Below are 17,500 nucleotides of genomic sequence, written 5' to 3'. Positions count from 1 at the left end.
GTTGTGGTTTGGACTATTGTATTGGAGAAGTGCATCTCACAATACACGAGACTATTGTATTGAAGGGATGCATCTCACAATACACTAGACTATTGTATTGGAAGGATGCACCTCACAATACACTAAACTATGAGTTTGGCCTGAATGTGCTAAAGAACACATGTACAGCCTAAGTATACACAATGCACAACTCTGCAATAGTCCAATTGTAAGACAGCTTCTACTTCTTTCTTACAATTGGCTGAGCCCTTTAGCTAGGTGTACTACCTACTAGCCACTGGCAACTAACAATTTCCGATTAGTCGCCATCTGAAAAATTTAGTTGCCATGGTGACTAATTTAGTTGCTACTAAGAGGCCTGTTCCATAGTCAAAGACTTATCCTTCCTATTCGACAAACAATTCTAACCTGAGATACTCGTTTACTCCATCGGCACTAAATGCACCCCTCAGTGTTGCATACTTCATTTTACGAGAATTTATAGACACCATGGCCTGTACATACAAATCTCATCAACAATAGACGTGAACAAAACACGAGATGAGACTCACTGGATATCCAAAGCCGCCGACTTCAACGGCTTCTTCTAGTTTTTGTTGAGCTCCGGCGGCCGACCATAAATACCTGAGTAGATGAAGACGATTATGAGCAGTTTGAAATCAATGAGATGATGGGAGCTAACGCAAATTGTCGTTTCTTGTATTTCTCTGCCATGTCGGCCAAGACGGCAAGATAGTCGTTTCTACCAGAAGCACCTGGAACGTAATTGGAACGAAATGGTGAATGGGAGAATTTGATGATAGTGAATAGTGTATGAGTCGACTGCTGCTTGATAGTCTGTCTACCTGTCTGTCAGTTGTATGTGTGTGTGTGTGTGTGTGTGTGTGTGTGTGTGTGTGTGTGTGTGTGTGTGTGTGTGTGTGTCCTTCTGTCTGTCCATTTGTCTCGTGTGTGTGTATTTGTCTGTCCATTTGTGTGTCTGTCTGTCTGTCTTTGTGTATGTGTGTGTCCATCTGTCCATTTGTCTCGTGTGTGTGTGTGTGTGTGTTTGTGTGTGTGTGTGTTTGTCTGTCCACCTGTGTGTGTCTCCATCTGTCTATTCGTCTGTCCATCTGTGTGTCTGTCTATCTGTGTGTGTCTGTCTATTTGTCTGTCCATCTGTGCGTGTGTCTGTCTATCTTCTGTGTGTGTGTGTGTGTGTGTGTGTGTGTGTGTGTGTGTGTGTGTGGTGTGTGTGTGTGTGTGTGTGTGTATTTGTCTGTCCATCTGTCTGCCTGTCTGCACAACTGGTCGTTGATTGGTTGCTTGAGTCGAATAAGTACACCAACCTGTATCCAAGATATCAGGAAGAAACGCTATGTGACACAACTGTTTCTCCAAGCATGCATCCAGTGACTCTTGATTGGTCAACTGCAGAACACGAAAGGAATAAATATATACAAATGTCACACACACACACACACACACACACACACACACACACACACACACACACACACACACACACACACACACACACCTCAATAACTTCTGGAGGTTCTGCCGATTCTGCTAACTTCTCTTCTGCCCATTTCACAATGTCGTTTGCGGTTCTACCCCCATCATAATCTTCAGCACTGCTCATGTCCTTTTTGCCACCCGGAAAAAACTTAATAGTCGGATAACCACGAACCTGAAACAAAAACACAAAATTGCATTACAGCGAACATGTGTGTGTGTGTGTGTGTGTGTGTGTGTGTGTGTGTGTGTGTGTGTGTGTGTGTGTGTGTGTGACGTTAAACCTCATACAAACTTACATTAAATTTGCCCGCAGCGACCGTGTGTACTGTTGCATCCAAAGCTCCAAGCTTCACTCTCCCTTTCAATTCAGTCGCCGCTTCTGCCCAATGTGGAGCCAAGTTCTTACAATGACCACACCTACGGTAACCACACAAACCCTTAAACCCACATCGACTACTGTCACTCACACACGTACATACCACGGAGCAAAAAACTCGACCAGCCACAGATCCGTGCTGTCGAGCACCATACTGTCAAAATTGCTATCCGTCAATTCGACGACATCTTGAGGATCTGCAGTCTTCTGTGGCACAAAACAATGTGAACACACACACACACACACACACACACACACACACACACACACACACACAGTGACACACACACAGTGACACACACACACACACACACACACACACACACACACACACACACACACACACACACACACACACACACACACAAATTGGATGACAATTACTTGACTTCGAGATCCTCCACTTCCTCCACTGCTTCCTCCTCCTCCAGACAGTCTCGCCATTGCGATTTGTTTAGCTTGGTTTATCGCTGTGTCAACAATGCTGGCTGCACTTCGTTGACCGTTGTAATCAGTGGGCAAATTCTTGTTCACACCAAACACCTAAAAGGATACCTCAACTATACAACCAAACTAATACACACAACAACATGCACTACATAACATAATAAACCAGGGGGTTCATTTCTAGGGGTGCAATCATGCTCGCGCTCGTAAGATCCAGTCCTCATTCGAAGTGTGAATCACTAAAGAATCAATGCTAGTCGTGCAGTAACGTGATGTCGGGACTCCAAGGGTAGACTATATGCGCATGCTTCACTTGACGGCCGACCGCTTCCGCGCTCTCGATGTGCGCTCTCGATGTCTCGAGCAACTGCTAAGTCTATGATTCAGCTTCCAACCTTTCTTAGTCGGAAAGTAGCAAATGTAATTCGTTACAAAGGTAAAAGATGGTAGAGCAAGTTGACTCATTCTAACATCTACAGTCAGTCACGTGACTATGACTGTTCGTGGCTTTGGCATGGCTTGATAAGTGCCGTTGTCATTCACCATAGAACTGCTTGCAAAATCACGAAGTGAAACTAGCCTTTGCAATTGGCTAGTATATCACTCTCTCGATCCAACACTAATGCTGTCCAGCAGGTAAGGACAGGCCAAGATATTCTGGCATCAGTGTCATACTGCAGCAGCTAGTCAGATGATTGGTTTGTTAATCTCTGCTCTTGGGTGATGCCACAGGTCACGACCAAGTGGTCCATCAACGACCTTGTAAGCCCGGTTCACAGTACGACGCTGGCACAGCGTACTGCAAGCGTCCTGGATGCTGACAAGGATGCTCACATGAGCATCAGCAAAGACGCTGGTGCTGTACCACTCACAGTATTGTGTCTGACGAGTGTGCATCGTACAAAAAACATATTGTGACAGTCGTCAGGCGCTGCAAAGTAACCACATGTGTACAATATACTCGAGACAGACATGGACGACGACGACGTTTTGCTTTTGTTGTTGCTGCGCACTGTAGTCTCAAGTGTTTTCTTACATCTTTAGGTCCTTGTAGTCATTTGACTGGACTTGTCAAACGTAGGGTAAACCACGCAAACACTCAATGAAAACTTCCATCGATACCATCTGAACGAATAGAATATCTCGGATACGTCCGGTTGCTCTGACTGACTTTCAGTAGACTAAAAGTGTTAGCATCTTACAAATGCATGACGTACTACGGGACTCCCATACTCAGCAAACATATTTCAGGAACGTAGGAACCGGTACAATTGATCCGGACCTTCTATGATTAAATAACTAATATATTTATAGTTTGAACGAAAGTAGATTATAGCATCTCAACACGATTGCTATTCACGATGCCCGGAGAGCTAAGACTAGAACGTCACGGCATGGCCACGTATTACAGTAAATTGATGTATTGTTAGTAAACGAGAGTAGCTATTCAAAAAGGAGTTGTGCAATATACTATAACAGTAGAAGACACCCTCTTAGCGCGCATTAAGCCAGACCATTTTTAAATGCTGTTGACGGGCCTGGTTTTTAGTATTTCAGGAAAGTTTCTGAGAGTTGTATTATTCTGGTGTGTAATAGGTAGACAACCTACCTTTATGGTCGGAAATCCTCGAACACCATAGCGTCCACCCAACGACTGATGCTGGTCAGCGTCAACAGCTCCCACCTTCACGATGCCCTACAGACACACAGACACACCTTACACACGCATGCTCAGTGCATACTGCACACACACACACACACACACACACACACACACTGACACATACGCATGCATACACACACTGACACACACACACACACACACACACTGACACACACACACACACACACACACACACACACACACCCACCCACCCACCCGCCCACCCGCCCACCCGCCCACCCACCCACCCGCCCACCCACCCACCCGCCCACCCGCCTACCCACCCGCCCACCCGCCTACCCACCCGCCCACCCGCCTACCCACCCACCCACCCGCCCACCCACACACCCACCCACACACCCACCCACCCACACACACACACACACCAAACCAAACTCGTGCCACGCCCACCACCACCCAACCCACGTGCCTCACTCACCTTCAACGCCGTCGCCGCCTTCTTCCACTCGGGAGCGAGAGACTTACAATGTCCACACCTGCAACACACAAATCAAGACGTTGTCACGTGATTGGAGTGTCGGCAGCACTCGTTCAGTCAACTTGCCATGGCGCGTAGAATTCAACGAGCCACAGGTCGTCGCTCTGAATGACTTTGCTATCAAAGTTGTTCGCGTTCAAGTCGATAACGTCGTCAGACGGTGAATAGAGCGCCGCCACGTGGCCGACGACGAAAAGGAGGATGAAAACTGCGAGAGACGAGGCGATAGGCAGATTGTAATGCGCGTTGTTACTGCTGCATGCAACTTACCGGACTGCATTGCAGTTCTTGTCGACTTCTTCACTTCTAGACAGAGAATGTGTAGAACGCCACGTGACGAACGCTGATTGGTTGAACGGCAGTTACCCGTATATAAGGTACAATAAGACTTGGTGTCCAGACCGACGCAAACCATATATGAGATTTACTTAGCGCGCGTTATACAAATTCTGTATCGCTAAATTCACTTTCCTTGACAATTATCGGGCTAAGTTAACATTTTATTGAAACTACATCAAGGTTTCGTAGCTTTACGGGTAGAATTTAGACGTGGGGCCCATTCGGGTAATAGGCTAGCAGACCTCGTCAAATTATGTTACTAATTGTTTAATTAATTAATTTAAAAATTGCTTGACAGCTACAAACACAAGTGGTCGCCACTAAAGAATTCAAAAAGCGTGCCATACAGACTCGGAAGGTTGCCGAGTATGCGAGCAAGAGTGCGCAAAGCCGCTGCGTCGAGCCTCGTACTTCCAGACCAGGTCGCGCGCTCTTGTCGGCTAAAGCGCATCCTACAACGAAACATGGCGACTACCAAATATGGTCACTACCAAATATGACCACTACCAAATATGGTCACTACAAATATGGTCACTACCAAATATGGTCACTACCTAATATGGCCACTACCAAATATAGCCACTACCAATATGGTCACTACCTAATATGGTCAATATGACCACTTCTATGGTCACTACCAAATATTACCAGATATATGCATTACCAAAAATGGGCATTACCAAATATGGTTACAACCAAAGTACCCGGAACTGAAAGTCATGTACACGCATACTTAGATACTTAAAATTGTCAACATGTGTTGTCGAGCACTTCAGTGCAGAAAGGGTCCACAACAATCTCGATGGGCACCAATAAAATACGACCCAATCACAAGCATAGTCAAGCACTCATAAACACACGCCGCTCTATCTCTCACACTCATTACCAAAATGCCTCCAAAAATGTCTGCCAACCTTCTCATCTCACGTTCTTATGCATATCGACCTCTCTTCTTTGGGGTGTCACCCGATGACGTCGTCTGTCTCAATCGACGTCTGCCCGACTCCTCAATAGAGACAACCTCCAATGAAGATCGAGTCGATGCTGAGTTCCTCATTCGTTTGGCTGATGGCTCAGTATTCTCTCCGACAATTTGAGTTCTCCGAGTCAGTTGGGCTGATGGTTGGCTGATTGGAGAGGGATGGAGCTGTGGGTGGGTGTTTGAAGACCGGAGACCCAATTGGGTGTCAATTTCCTGCAGTTTTTCTTCGGCTTTACGCATGTCTTCGCGTTTTGTGGACATTTCGATTGTATTCATGCGCTCCTTCTGAGTCTAGAAAGTGATACAAGATTCAAAGTGGTGATAAGATTTTGTAAGATTTTTGGTTGACCTTGAGTTCTCGCTTGGCGGTGTTGTGTTTCACAAGCACTTGCTGGTATGCTTGAAGTTTTTCTAGCGAAAAAAGCAGTGGAAAGCAACGTTAGGTAGTAAAGGAAAATAATTGGTGAACTGTCCGTCTGCTTGACTGTCTGTCTGCTCACCTGAGTGTCTGTCCGTCTGTATGTATCATGTAACTACTCCAACATGTGTGTGTGTGTGTGTGTGTGTGTGTGTGTGTGTGTGTGTGTGTGTGTGTGTGTGTGTGTGTGTGTGCGTGCGTACGTTTCTCTCAGATAACAATCCATTCCATCACACCACAGAAATCCTAAACTACAAAGTCCAGAGTATGTATGCGTGTCTGTCCGTCTGCCTGTCTGCCAGAGTGTCTGTCTGTCTGTCTGTCTGTCTATCTGCATGTCTGTCCGTGTGTCTGTGTGTCTGTCTGTCTGTCTGTCTGTGTGTTTGTCTAGATGTGTGTCTATCTGTCTGTCTGTGTGTGTGTTTGTCTAGATGTCTGTCTGTCTGTCTGTCTGTTTGCCTGCGTGTCTGTTGGCCTGTGTGTTTGTCTGTCTGTCTGTCTGTCTGTCTGTCTGTCTGTCTGTCTCTGTCTGTCTGCATGTCTGTCAGTCTATCTGTCTGTTTGTTTGTCTGTCTGCCTGCCTGCCTGGCTTGTCTCTGAATTGCACATCATGTAGTAGAAAGTTGTGCAAGTTTGTACCATTGCATGTGCATTAAGTTAAAGATAACCATGGAAGTAGTCAGTGCGCATCTGTGTGCATGTACGTGGTGTGTGCGTGTGTGCGCGCGTGTGTGTGTGTGTGTGTGTGTGTGTGTGTGTGTGTGTGTGCGTGCGTGCGTGCGTGCATCTGTATAACGCAAATTCTCCCAGACAACTTTCTCACCTATCTGTTTACAAATAGTTGTATAAGCTTGGGGCAGAGGAGCAGAAAACACAGCACCACGCATTCTGTCCAAAGTGGGAGCACGATTTTGAAGACCACCAAACTTCCCTACACACAGACATCAAACACACTGAACACACATAACAACAAAATACGTAATACCATTGCTCCGTATTCTGTCTCCCATTCGAGTAAGAATAGTAGGACAATGAGTAAATTTTACAACCTGTTACAAAACGTACATAACCAAAAGGATTGACCACGTCAAAAATTGTAGAACACATGAAGTTTTATCTGACTTTACTGTACAAGATTTTGTACCCATTTTTGAATTTGTCACTACAATGACATCGAGCGAGAAATGCCTTTCTCTATGTGTGTCTGTCTGTCTGTTTGTCTGTGTGTCTGTCTGTTTGTCTGTGTATCTGTCTGTCTGTCTGTCTGTCTGTCTGTCTGTCTGTTTGTCTGTGTATCTGTCTGTCTGTCTGTCTGTTTGTCACATATATTTAAACTTTTATCTATGATACATTTTGCAATGCAGAGTACTATGTACTGTCCAACTACTAGTAGTGTTCATCAACTAAACTAAGTTAAAATTGAAACTCGCGTAAAACAAAATGAGAACTACACTTAAAACTACAGTGTACAAGCAAAGCCTCCAGTACCAGGTAGTGGCTGAAGTCTGTTTGTCTGTGTGTCTGTCTATCTGTGTGTGTCTATCTGTTTATCCGTCTCTGTGAGATCTGTGTGTGTGTGTGTGTGTGTGTGTGTGTGTGTGTGTGTGTGTGTGTGTGTGTGTGTGTGTGTGTGTGTGTTTGTGTGTCTGTCTGTGTGTCTGCCTCTTTGTCTGTATATCCGTCTGTCTGTCTGTCTGTTTGTCTGTGAGTCTGTCTGTTTGTCTGTGAGTCTGTCTGTTTGTCTGTGAGTCTGTCTGTCTGTCTGTCTGTGTGTCTGTCTATCTGTCTGTATGTCTGTGTATCTGTCTGTATGTCTGTGTATCTGTCTGTCTGTGTGTCTGTCTGTCTGTGTGTCCATCTGTCTGTCTGTCTGTGTGTCCGTCTGTCTGTGTGTCTGTCTACCTATCTGTGCGTCTGTCTATCTGTCTGTGCGTTTGTCTACCTGTCTGCCTGTCTGTGTGCCTGTGTGCTTGTCTGTTCCCTGTGCCTGTCTGTGTCTTTCTGTGTGTCTGCCTGTGTGTGTGTGTGTGTGTGTGTGTGTGTGTGTGTGTGTGTGTGTGTGTGTGTGTGGTGTGTGTGTGTGTGTGTGTGTGTGGTGTGTGTGTGTGTGTGTGTGTGTGTGTGTGTGTGTGTGTGTGTGTGTGTGTGTGTGTGTGTGTGTGTGTGTGTGTGTGTGTGTGTGTGTGTGTGTGTGTGTGTGTGTGTGTGTGTGTGTGTGTGTGTGTGTGTGTGTGTGTGTGTGTGTGTGTGTGTGTGTGTGTGTGTGTGTGTGTCTATCTCCATGTTCACTACAGCAAACTTCTGTTTATAACAAAATGACTGTTCAATCTACATTATTGTATGGTTAACAAAGCGATTAAGACAGTAATGTAAGACACTTACTTCTTGCCTGTAAGACGTAGCTTCTTCTAAAGTATCAATAATGATTGTTTCTCCCAGCAACATTCCAATCACTAACCCAACACACCAACCCAGCTAATCATCATGCAGCAAGCAACACAAACCATCAACTCCTACCGATTTTGCAATTATCAGGATCACGAGTAAACACAAGCAGATCTCTAGCATAAACAGGATTCCCAGCAGTTGGTCTCGATCTCGATCCTCCCTTCAGATGAGGCAGCGGCCTACACAAGATATCACATCCTAACCATCAAGCATCTGTACACCAAATCTCACCTGTTCCAGTCGGGAAGATTCCGTCTGTATATACCATCGAGGGGAAGCACTTGCTGGTTGCCATGAGATTGACGGTAGACTTCCTTTGCCTATAACGAACCGTTTGTCTGTTGGTGAGAATCGATTACATAACAAACACACACACACACACACACACACACACACACACACACACACACACACACACAGACAAAGAGAGACACAAACACACACACAGACAGATAGACAAACAGACAGACAGACAGACAGACAGACAGACAGACAGACAGACAGACAGACAGACAGACAGACAGGCTTGGGTAGTATTTAGTCGCTTTGCTTAGATGGTGTATAATAGTTCAATGTTTGAAAATATATGTATTGACAGACAGACAGGCAGACAGACAGACAGACAGACATATCCCGGATAAAGAGTGGCGGACCACACATTTCTAGTCTGTTCGTCTCAAGGATCAAGGAGAAGAGTTTTCAAGTCATCGTCCAAGTCATCGTTCACAGATGGTGGCCATGCACGTTGTGATGTCTTCCTCTACCCATATTGTCTACTCCTCTGTATCAACATCGTCATCATGGATTGTACGCAACTTTACCTCGCGTCAGCGCTAGGCGTCTTCTATGGTGGCCATGCACGTTGTGATGTCCATCCACGTTATCCAGAAGACAGACACACACTGTTCAGTTTTTTTGTTTTTTAGTTGTCATTGTAATGTAGTGTATCGTGCTTTGCTTAGCTTGATTTAGTCTGTAATAGTTCTGATTTATGAAAATATAATACCATTGACAGACAGACAGACACAGTGACACACAAACAAACAAACAAACAAACACACGATTACCTTTGCTGTCGTCATGGTTACTACGCAGTCCATATCACTGGCCATATGCCACGACAGCACTCTCGCTATGTCGTCATCCACTACTTGTGCTAAATGAGCAATCTGTATAGAAACAGCTGTACATATAACTGGCAGACAACCAAAGACAGTCACACAAAACATAAAAATGACAAACAAACAAGTGGATCAACAAAAACTGAACACAAAGGCAGTTTACTTCTATTGACACGAGAAGTAAAGAAAGCGACTTCACAACAACTCGATGACTACACATCAAGTTACCTTTCCTAAAATCTCTGGGTCGTGTCCTCCGACAGCTGGAAGAAGGCATTGACGCCGAGGAGCCTGAGCCAGTTTCTCTTTCTCGATCGTACACTTACCAATGTAGTCTTCAACGGCATCCACCTACGCACACAATGATATACAGTGTGTGCGTGCACGCACACACACACACACACACACACACACACACACACACACACACACACACACATTACATTGTCCGCTACTCGTGTACGAGTTCACGACTTCTCTACTGATTAGAATTTAACCATCGCTTGTGTGCTTGTTTATGTGCAAAGAGACCAATACACACACACACACACACACACACACACACACACACACACACACACACACACACACACACACACGCACACACACACAACTCGCTCATGCTCACAAAGTCTTCACTATCAACTGAAAATAAATCCAATAACCACTAGTGAGATTCACTAATGGCTGCCACTATTACCAGAAGCATACTCACACTGGTTCCAGCATAACCAAAAACCACCAGGTTTGAAACCACCGGGCATGTCTGATCATTTGAATGCCAAGAGCAAAGGTGAGCGTACAGTCTCAAAAAATTGGTGACTAGTTGCATATCTAACTGTGTAATGAAATGCTGTCCAGACATATGTTCTTCTGTGTTTTAAATTAAATATGGAAAATTGGGTAAATCAAGAAATTTCAGAGTCAATTAAATTTTGCCTATTTTCACCACTTCCTCAAAAAGGCAAAATTAACACAACGGTGAAATTAAATGATAGCGATATATAATTGATGATGGATATAAAATGTCACTAAAACTAGTGCTGCTGTTTACTAATATTATAATGATTCGAAAAAGTCAAACACTATTGCTAATCTAAGAACCAACAAAAATACTTTTGGAAGTGTTGCACTTCCCATCCAGCTGCAGATTTGCTATAGTAAGCCACTTACAGGGGCATACCCAGGATATATTTAGTAGTGTTTTACAAGTTAATATTAACAAAATTAATATAAATATTAATATCAATAACACAAAGCAGCTTACTGGTAGTGGTCATTGACATCTAAATCCAAGCCTGACTGCTACAGCTGCAATGGCATCAGTTTAATCTACCAAATCTTCATATGATAATCTACAATACCGTCTCTAAAAAAGGATCCTTTAGCACCATTCATCTCGGATGCTTACTTGCAAATATATCAATTATAGCATCAAGGTCAATTTTTGCAGAAAGAAAACGTGTACCAACCTTGACACTTACAATAACAGCAAGGGTGACGCCCACCTCTTGGTGGGGTTTTCGGGTAACGTGGAAACATGCAAGGGTACGCCCCTGACGTGTACATTGCTTGTGACTGACCACAAGTATTGGAGCCCCACTGACCACCCATCCTGTCGTCATGGGATATTAACCTTCAGTACAAAATTTCACACCCCAGAACCAGTCACATGATGAAGACAAAGAAGTGAGATCATGTTTCTATAGAAGCGTATGACAGTATTGGCTTTCTGCTGTTACAACTGCTACTTGCCAGTAATCACAGTAAGAGTACAGTTGTACATGCAGTGACTATTCGGTTCTGGGGGCTACTTGGTTTCGTATTTTTATGCCTCGAATCAACACTCTCTAACTGTTACGGCTGTACGAGAAGGATGCAAATGACACACCAATGTCCACAAAAATTTTCACGCGTCTCTCAGACATCTCAATGAGTGGAAATCGAAGTCCCTGTACAGCAGTCTAAACTGCTAATTCACATAGGCAAAAATAGAAATTTGACAAAATGTTCAAAACGCAAAAAGGAAACTTTTAAATGCGAATTATCTTGATTTACAGTAGAAGGTAGAAAACAAGAATATGTGGGGCCACATCTTGTCGTAGCCACAAACCACCCAAATGGAGGGAACGTGTCTAGCACTACGTCACAGCCCAACTTTACATACAAAACATACAGTAATGCTAACAGTACTCTTTAAGTACTGTATTCCTTCGAATAATGGCCATGGCCTCTATTTTCAACAAGGTTATGGAACTGCAGCCCCTAAACGAGGACGGCTTGTACACGAGGGTGGCCTCTATTTTAAGTCTCTACTTCACACCGTGACACATTGGTATACTTAAACATCACATTTCTTTCTGTTGACATAATTGGACACTTTTGAAGGTGCCAACCGTAGCAGTTTCAGCTGTAAATACCACGAATGCATATTATAATTCATAGATGAGTGTGTGTACCAGGATGAGATTGACGCAATCAAAGCATGTGATATAGGTGTGGCCAGTAACTTTGAAGACTAGTGCGGTCTCAATTATTTTCAACAAGTTTCTTCAGCTGCGGCTTCTATTCGAAGAAATACGGCATACAACATCACTTATTACTGGTGGTATTACCTCTGTGCTAATTCAGAAAGAAACGAAGAAACAACCATACAACTTACCGTTGCTATGCATTCGGGAGGCACCTTGCTCCGTCGTAGATCTTGCTGCATTCTCTGTTCTTGTGCAGCGTACTCCCTTACTTTACCTGAAACAGAAATCATTCAATTCGATAACAGCAGAACAAAACATTTAAATGCAAGACTTCCCAACTATTAGGTGCGGCAGTGCCGTAATAATTTGTTACAACAGACTACGACACTAAGCCACCAAAAATTTAAACTACATACGGGACTTCAGATTCCATTAGTTTTAATTTGATTTTAAATACCTATACTTTCAATTGATCATATTATATTTATTTATAAATATATTTATATACTAGTAATTGAAGCTGTGTTTACACCGTCGCTTCCACAGCTACGAGCCTTCAAAGTTCCACATACGATATGATTTAGTTGTCGTGAAGAGTTATGAATTCATTAGACACGCTATTTTATATTTCTAGACGTGCATGCTACATGTAAAATTTATCTAAAATCGTACGTAGCAACTGTTGTTTCGCATGATCGTAAACAGTCTGTACCCTCAGTCGAAGTAGAGTCATCGTATACAGAACATAAATCTCTTATGGTTACGTAATGTTAGATTCCCGTATAAATATCATAAAACCAAGAAAGTGACCAATTTCGCATGAGCAGTTGCAGACAGGTGAGTTCTGTTGTATATTTTCGACAAGATCTGCCAATCACAAACATGAATTGCACTGTTCTAGAAAGAAAACTCTCTCATGAATGTTTCACGCATACGATTGGCTGTTTGTCCATTGTCTTTGGTTACCATGTACGACATAGAGGAATACTGTTTCTAATTGGACCACACAAAAGAGGCATGGCACATTCCTGCAGCGTGACAGACATAGTCAGCCAGCCACATAGTCCCCAGACCGGAAGTCGGTGCAGCTCTATATACGTTTAGAGTACGCTACTCGCCAAGTCTGATGACTCTTACAAAGTCCCTTTTCTTATAGGCTCATAGCTGAATTATATGTTTTAGTATATTTAGAAATTAACTTTAGTATTTTTATATTATTACTAGCTTCTCGACTCGGCATTGCCCCGGTAACATATATACAGTAGACAAGTGCAGCTAGGGTTGCGTATTTTTACATATCCTATGTAAAATCAACACTTATTAGCCCCTAAAACTGATAGTTGTTGAGGTAGATATAAGGCATGATATAGTATTTTTGCCATCAGCAAGCCCCGCCTAGCACTAACTCAAAATCTCACTAAACGACAGAAAGTGATACTGTTTACGGTTAAACATGTGCCCAGTTGGAAACCACGACATTGCAACAACAAGCTCCACTCACAGTTTGTCATGCAAATTGTGGCGATAAACCACGTATTGCAACCTTGCATATAAAAATTGTGACGTCACCTATTGTGACATTTGCCTACAACGTCCTATTAAACGCTCTATTTCTCCTGTTTCGGCTATGCGAAAGCGAAAAACTGTTTATTCCCTTGCGTATAGTTTGAATGTCATGCTTAGTAAATTATCAGATTGATGTTGGACAGAATCGAGAGCTTTAGCGCTCGAGGGTCAATCACCGAAACGGGGCTCACATATCAAAACTGACATTGTTATGTTCATTTTCATTCGGTAAGCATGTCTGGAGAATTCGAGCGACAATGAGCTAAGCGTGAGAAAGTAGTAGGTGCACAAACATTTAGGATCTTGTCATTATATCTGTGTGTGTGTGTGTGTGTGTGTGTGTGTGTGTGTGTGTGAGAGAGAGAGAGAGAGAGAGAGAGTGTGTATGTATCCACGTGTGTGTGTGTGTGCGTGCACGCGCGCATGTGTGTGTGTACACACACAAACCTCAAATTTCTCCTCATTTTTCATTTATTACTATCTATTATTATTTATTTATTTATCTATATTTATTTATTTATTATATTTTAAATGCATAATAAATATAATTTGAGTTTAAATATACTTTCAATTTATAAATATACTAAAATTAATTATAAATTTCTCATTTATTTACAGGTCCCAATCAAGACCAACTCTACTTTCCAGTGTATATTATTATTAAAAATATAATTTATAAATATATTAAAATAACATATATATATATATATATATATTTGAGTGACACCCATATATATATATATATATATATATATATATATATATATATATATATATATATAAGTACCTGATGCAACATCTCTCAATAAAACTGGATGTCTAATGAATGATTTATCAAAGGTTACCAGTAGTAGATACTGTTGAGGATTTCCGTGGGATCTACCTTCAGACAGCAACAATATGGTTCAGTAATTAGAGGTTTAGAAGGACAGAAAATATAATAAAAATATATAGTTAATAAATTTTAATATTTATACATTACATTTAAAGATACAACAACTATAATTTGATTTTATAAATACTTTGATCGTGGACATACTTTCATACTCATTGATGATTTGGTATGAGGACTGAAACATCGTCGAACACGTCCTCAAAAACTCAGACAGTTGATCTCTTTGCCTAGTCAACTGAGCCATTTCTCGTTGCTTCTTGACATCTACAATACAAACACAATCACAGACAGAGAGACAGAGAGACAGACGGATGTACTGACAGACAGACAGACAATGACACACACACACACACACACACACACACACACACACACACACACACACACACACACACACACACACACACACACACACAATAAAGCCACAAACCGTCAAAAAACAAAAATTGAAAGTCGAACGGCGAAATGGAAAGATTCGGGAATGCTGGCAGACTGACTACAAATCTTAGCAGATATTGTTCTCCGTCTTGACCGGGACAGTTCTCTTTGACCAAAAGTTCATTGATCATACAAATACCCTTAACAAGACGAAACGTCGAAGAGACACCGCCGACTAGCTGAGGAGTCGCAACGTTTCGAGTCGAGATGACTGTCACTGCGACTGTGCCTGTCGCCTCGTCTTGTGTGCATACGTTATTATAGATGTCAAGTAGTTGTAGTTCCATGGCCTTCACCAATTGTCGGTTCTGTGCTCGTGTCTGATTCGAGACGGTTGCAGTTGGTGGTTGATTTAGAGGAACTAGACGATTGGGAAGTGCAGGCACAACATTGACAGCATACTAGAAACAGTAATATCTGTATCAACATGATTGGACAACTCAACTGTCTACATATGAACACAAATAAACATAGAAATCAATCAACAAACACTTGGAAAAGAACCGAGTCAAATATACATAATTAAGTAATTACAATTCCTTATAATAAATAAATTAATGGTTTGTAAAGTCTATTACAAGTACCGGAAGCAAACACTGCTTCAGAAGTACTTAGACCATCACGGCTGTCTAGAAAGAAGACACAACTTTACGAAGGATCCGAGTAGATCCCTTAATTATAATTAATTATAATAAATTAATTAATATAATTATTAATAATAAATACAATAATTAATAATTCTAATATGATAATTAATAATTAATATAATAATTAATAATTAAGATAACAATTAATCTGTTAAATGATATAATATCCATAATTAATTAAATAATAATTCAACGTTAAGATTAGCTACATTGACACAGACACAGACACAGTGACACACACACACACACACACACACACACACACACACACACACACACACACACACACAGTGACACACACACACACACAGTGACACACACACACACACACACACACACACACACACACACACACACACACACACACACACACACACACCAATTACTGCCTGTTAGCAACAGACATCCAGCTAGACACTATTACCATAAACAATATTAGTAACAATAGTAATTACCATCGGACTAGTAAGCCTTGTGTCTGCCGATATGTAGTTGATCATGACCGAGTACGTGCCAGCTTTTTCAGGTACACGTACCTTCCTACAATAGCACAGAGTCGATATAACCACAGACAACTCTTCCAAGTATCAACACAAAGAACAAACTGGAAATAGAAGAGACCGTTGCCGGCTGGTCCTACATTAGGAGGAGATATGAGATGAACCTAAACCAAGAGAAAGTCAACAACTTGAGTTTAATAATATTTTCTGTGTTAATATATTTAATTATATATTTCTATTTCTTCTGTTTATTATTTTTATGTTTCGTATAATTTTTTATTACATATATTTTATATTTTCAATTGTTTTAGTCTATTCTTATTTCTCTATTTATTACTATTTTTATTAACTATTTATTATATATAATAAATAATAAATAACAAATAAAAATAGAAAAATAGAAATATGTATATATATATATATATATATATATATATATATATATATATATATATATATATATATATATGTATATATATATGTATATATATATATATGTATATATATATGTATATATATATTTATTTGTTATACATATTTTTATTTTTATTTATTATATATATATATATATATATATATATATATATATATATATATATATATATATATATATATATAGCGTCATGCTCAACCAGATCAGTCTGGTTTGTAAAGTCTATTACAAGTATTGAAGCAAACCCTGTTTCAGAAGTACTTAGACCATCACGGCTGTCTAGAAAGAAGACACGACTTTACGAAGGATCCGAGTAAATCCCAGAAGCACTGTTTTCTGTAAGTGCTGCAGGTTGTGATGACCTGGAATAATGTCCAGCCACCGTGCAATACCTGCATGCACGATGCCCAAAACTCCCAAGACCACCGGAACCACCAGTGTTCGACAATGCCACATGCGACTTATCTCCACTCGCAAGTCGCTGTACTTCGCCAACTTCTCAGCATGTTTCTTGCCAATGTTGCCATCAGCAGGACAGCTAATATCAATACGAAGACAAGTGTTTGTCTTCTTATTTCTGATACAGATGTCTGGACGATTGGCTTTGATCTTCCTGGCAGTGGGGATGGTGGTATCCCACATCATAGTAATGTCATCCGTCTCCACAAGCCTATCAGGATGATGCCGGTACCATCTGCTCTCCACTGGAACCCCAAAATGGTAACAAACGTCCCAGTGAATGATGGATGCCACC

At 41.6% G+C, this 17,500-nt stretch overlaps 2 protein-coding genes across 2 annotated transcripts in view; both read right to left on the bottom strand.

The window, feature by feature from the left end:
- LOC134195306 (protein disulfide-isomerase A6 homolog) overlaps window positions 1-4,839 on the bottom strand; it is a 5,817-nt gene extending 978 nt beyond the window's left edge. The window contains exons 1-12 of the mRNA XM_062664315.1: window positions 4,756-4,839; window positions 4,552-4,693; window positions 4,426-4,483; window positions 3,933-4,019; window positions 2,261-2,419; window positions 1,980-2,083; window positions 1,797-1,917; window positions 1,520-1,672; window positions 1,329-1,410; window positions 683-755; window positions 552-624; window positions 409-494 (exon numbers count right to left, since the gene is read on the bottom strand). Coding sequence (XP_062520299.1) covers window positions 409-494; window positions 552-624; window positions 683-755; window positions 1,329-1,410; window positions 1,520-1,672; window positions 1,797-1,917; window positions 1,980-2,083; window positions 2,261-2,419; window positions 3,933-4,019; window positions 4,426-4,483; window positions 4,552-4,693; window positions 4,756-4,765 — 1,148 coding nt within the window. The 5' untranslated portion in view covers window positions 4,766-4,839. The remainder of the gene's footprint in view (window positions 1-408; window positions 495-551; window positions 625-682; window positions 756-1,328; window positions 1,411-1,519; window positions 1,673-1,796; window positions 1,918-1,979; window positions 2,084-2,260; window positions 2,420-3,932; window positions 4,020-4,425; window positions 4,484-4,551; window positions 4,694-4,755) is intronic.
- Window positions 4,840-5,547: 708 nt separating this feature from the next.
- The window catches only part of LOC134195628 (structural maintenance of chromosomes flexible hinge domain-containing protein 1-like), a 43,801-nt gene continuing 31,848 nt past the window's right edge, over window positions 5,548-17,500 (bottom strand). The window contains exons 36-49 of the mRNA XM_062664682.1: window positions 16,419-16,477; window positions 16,269-16,353; window positions 15,159-15,567; window positions 14,873-14,992; window positions 12,456-12,541; window positions 10,022-10,144; window positions 9,740-9,841; window positions 8,904-8,992; window positions 8,742-8,851; window positions 8,607-8,677; window positions 7,210-7,273; window positions 7,048-7,155; window positions 6,156-6,217; window positions 5,548-6,097 (exon numbers count right to left, since the gene is read on the bottom strand). Coding sequence (XP_062520666.1) covers window positions 5,756-6,097; window positions 6,156-6,217; window positions 7,048-7,155; window positions 7,210-7,273; window positions 8,607-8,677; window positions 8,742-8,851; window positions 8,904-8,992; window positions 9,740-9,841; window positions 10,022-10,144; window positions 12,456-12,541; window positions 14,873-14,992; window positions 15,159-15,567; window positions 16,269-16,353; window positions 16,419-16,477 — 1,830 coding nt within the window. The 3' untranslated portion in view covers window positions 5,548-5,755. The remainder of the gene's footprint in view (window positions 6,098-6,155; window positions 6,218-7,047; window positions 7,156-7,209; window positions 7,274-8,606; window positions 8,678-8,741; window positions 8,852-8,903; window positions 8,993-9,739; window positions 9,842-10,021; window positions 10,145-12,455; window positions 12,542-14,872; window positions 14,993-15,158; window positions 15,568-16,268; window positions 16,354-16,418; window positions 16,478-17,500) is intronic.

Source organism: Corticium candelabrum, chromosome 20 (assembly GCF_963422355.1).
Source record: "Corticium candelabrum chromosome 20, ooCorCand1.1, whole genome shotgun sequence".
Taxonomy (NCBI): Eukaryota; Metazoa; Porifera; class Homoscleromorpha; order Homosclerophorida; family Plakinidae; genus Corticium; species Corticium candelabrum.
The sequence above is the reverse complement of the archived record's forward strand: the minus strand, read 5'-3'. Positions and strand labels throughout refer to the sequence as shown.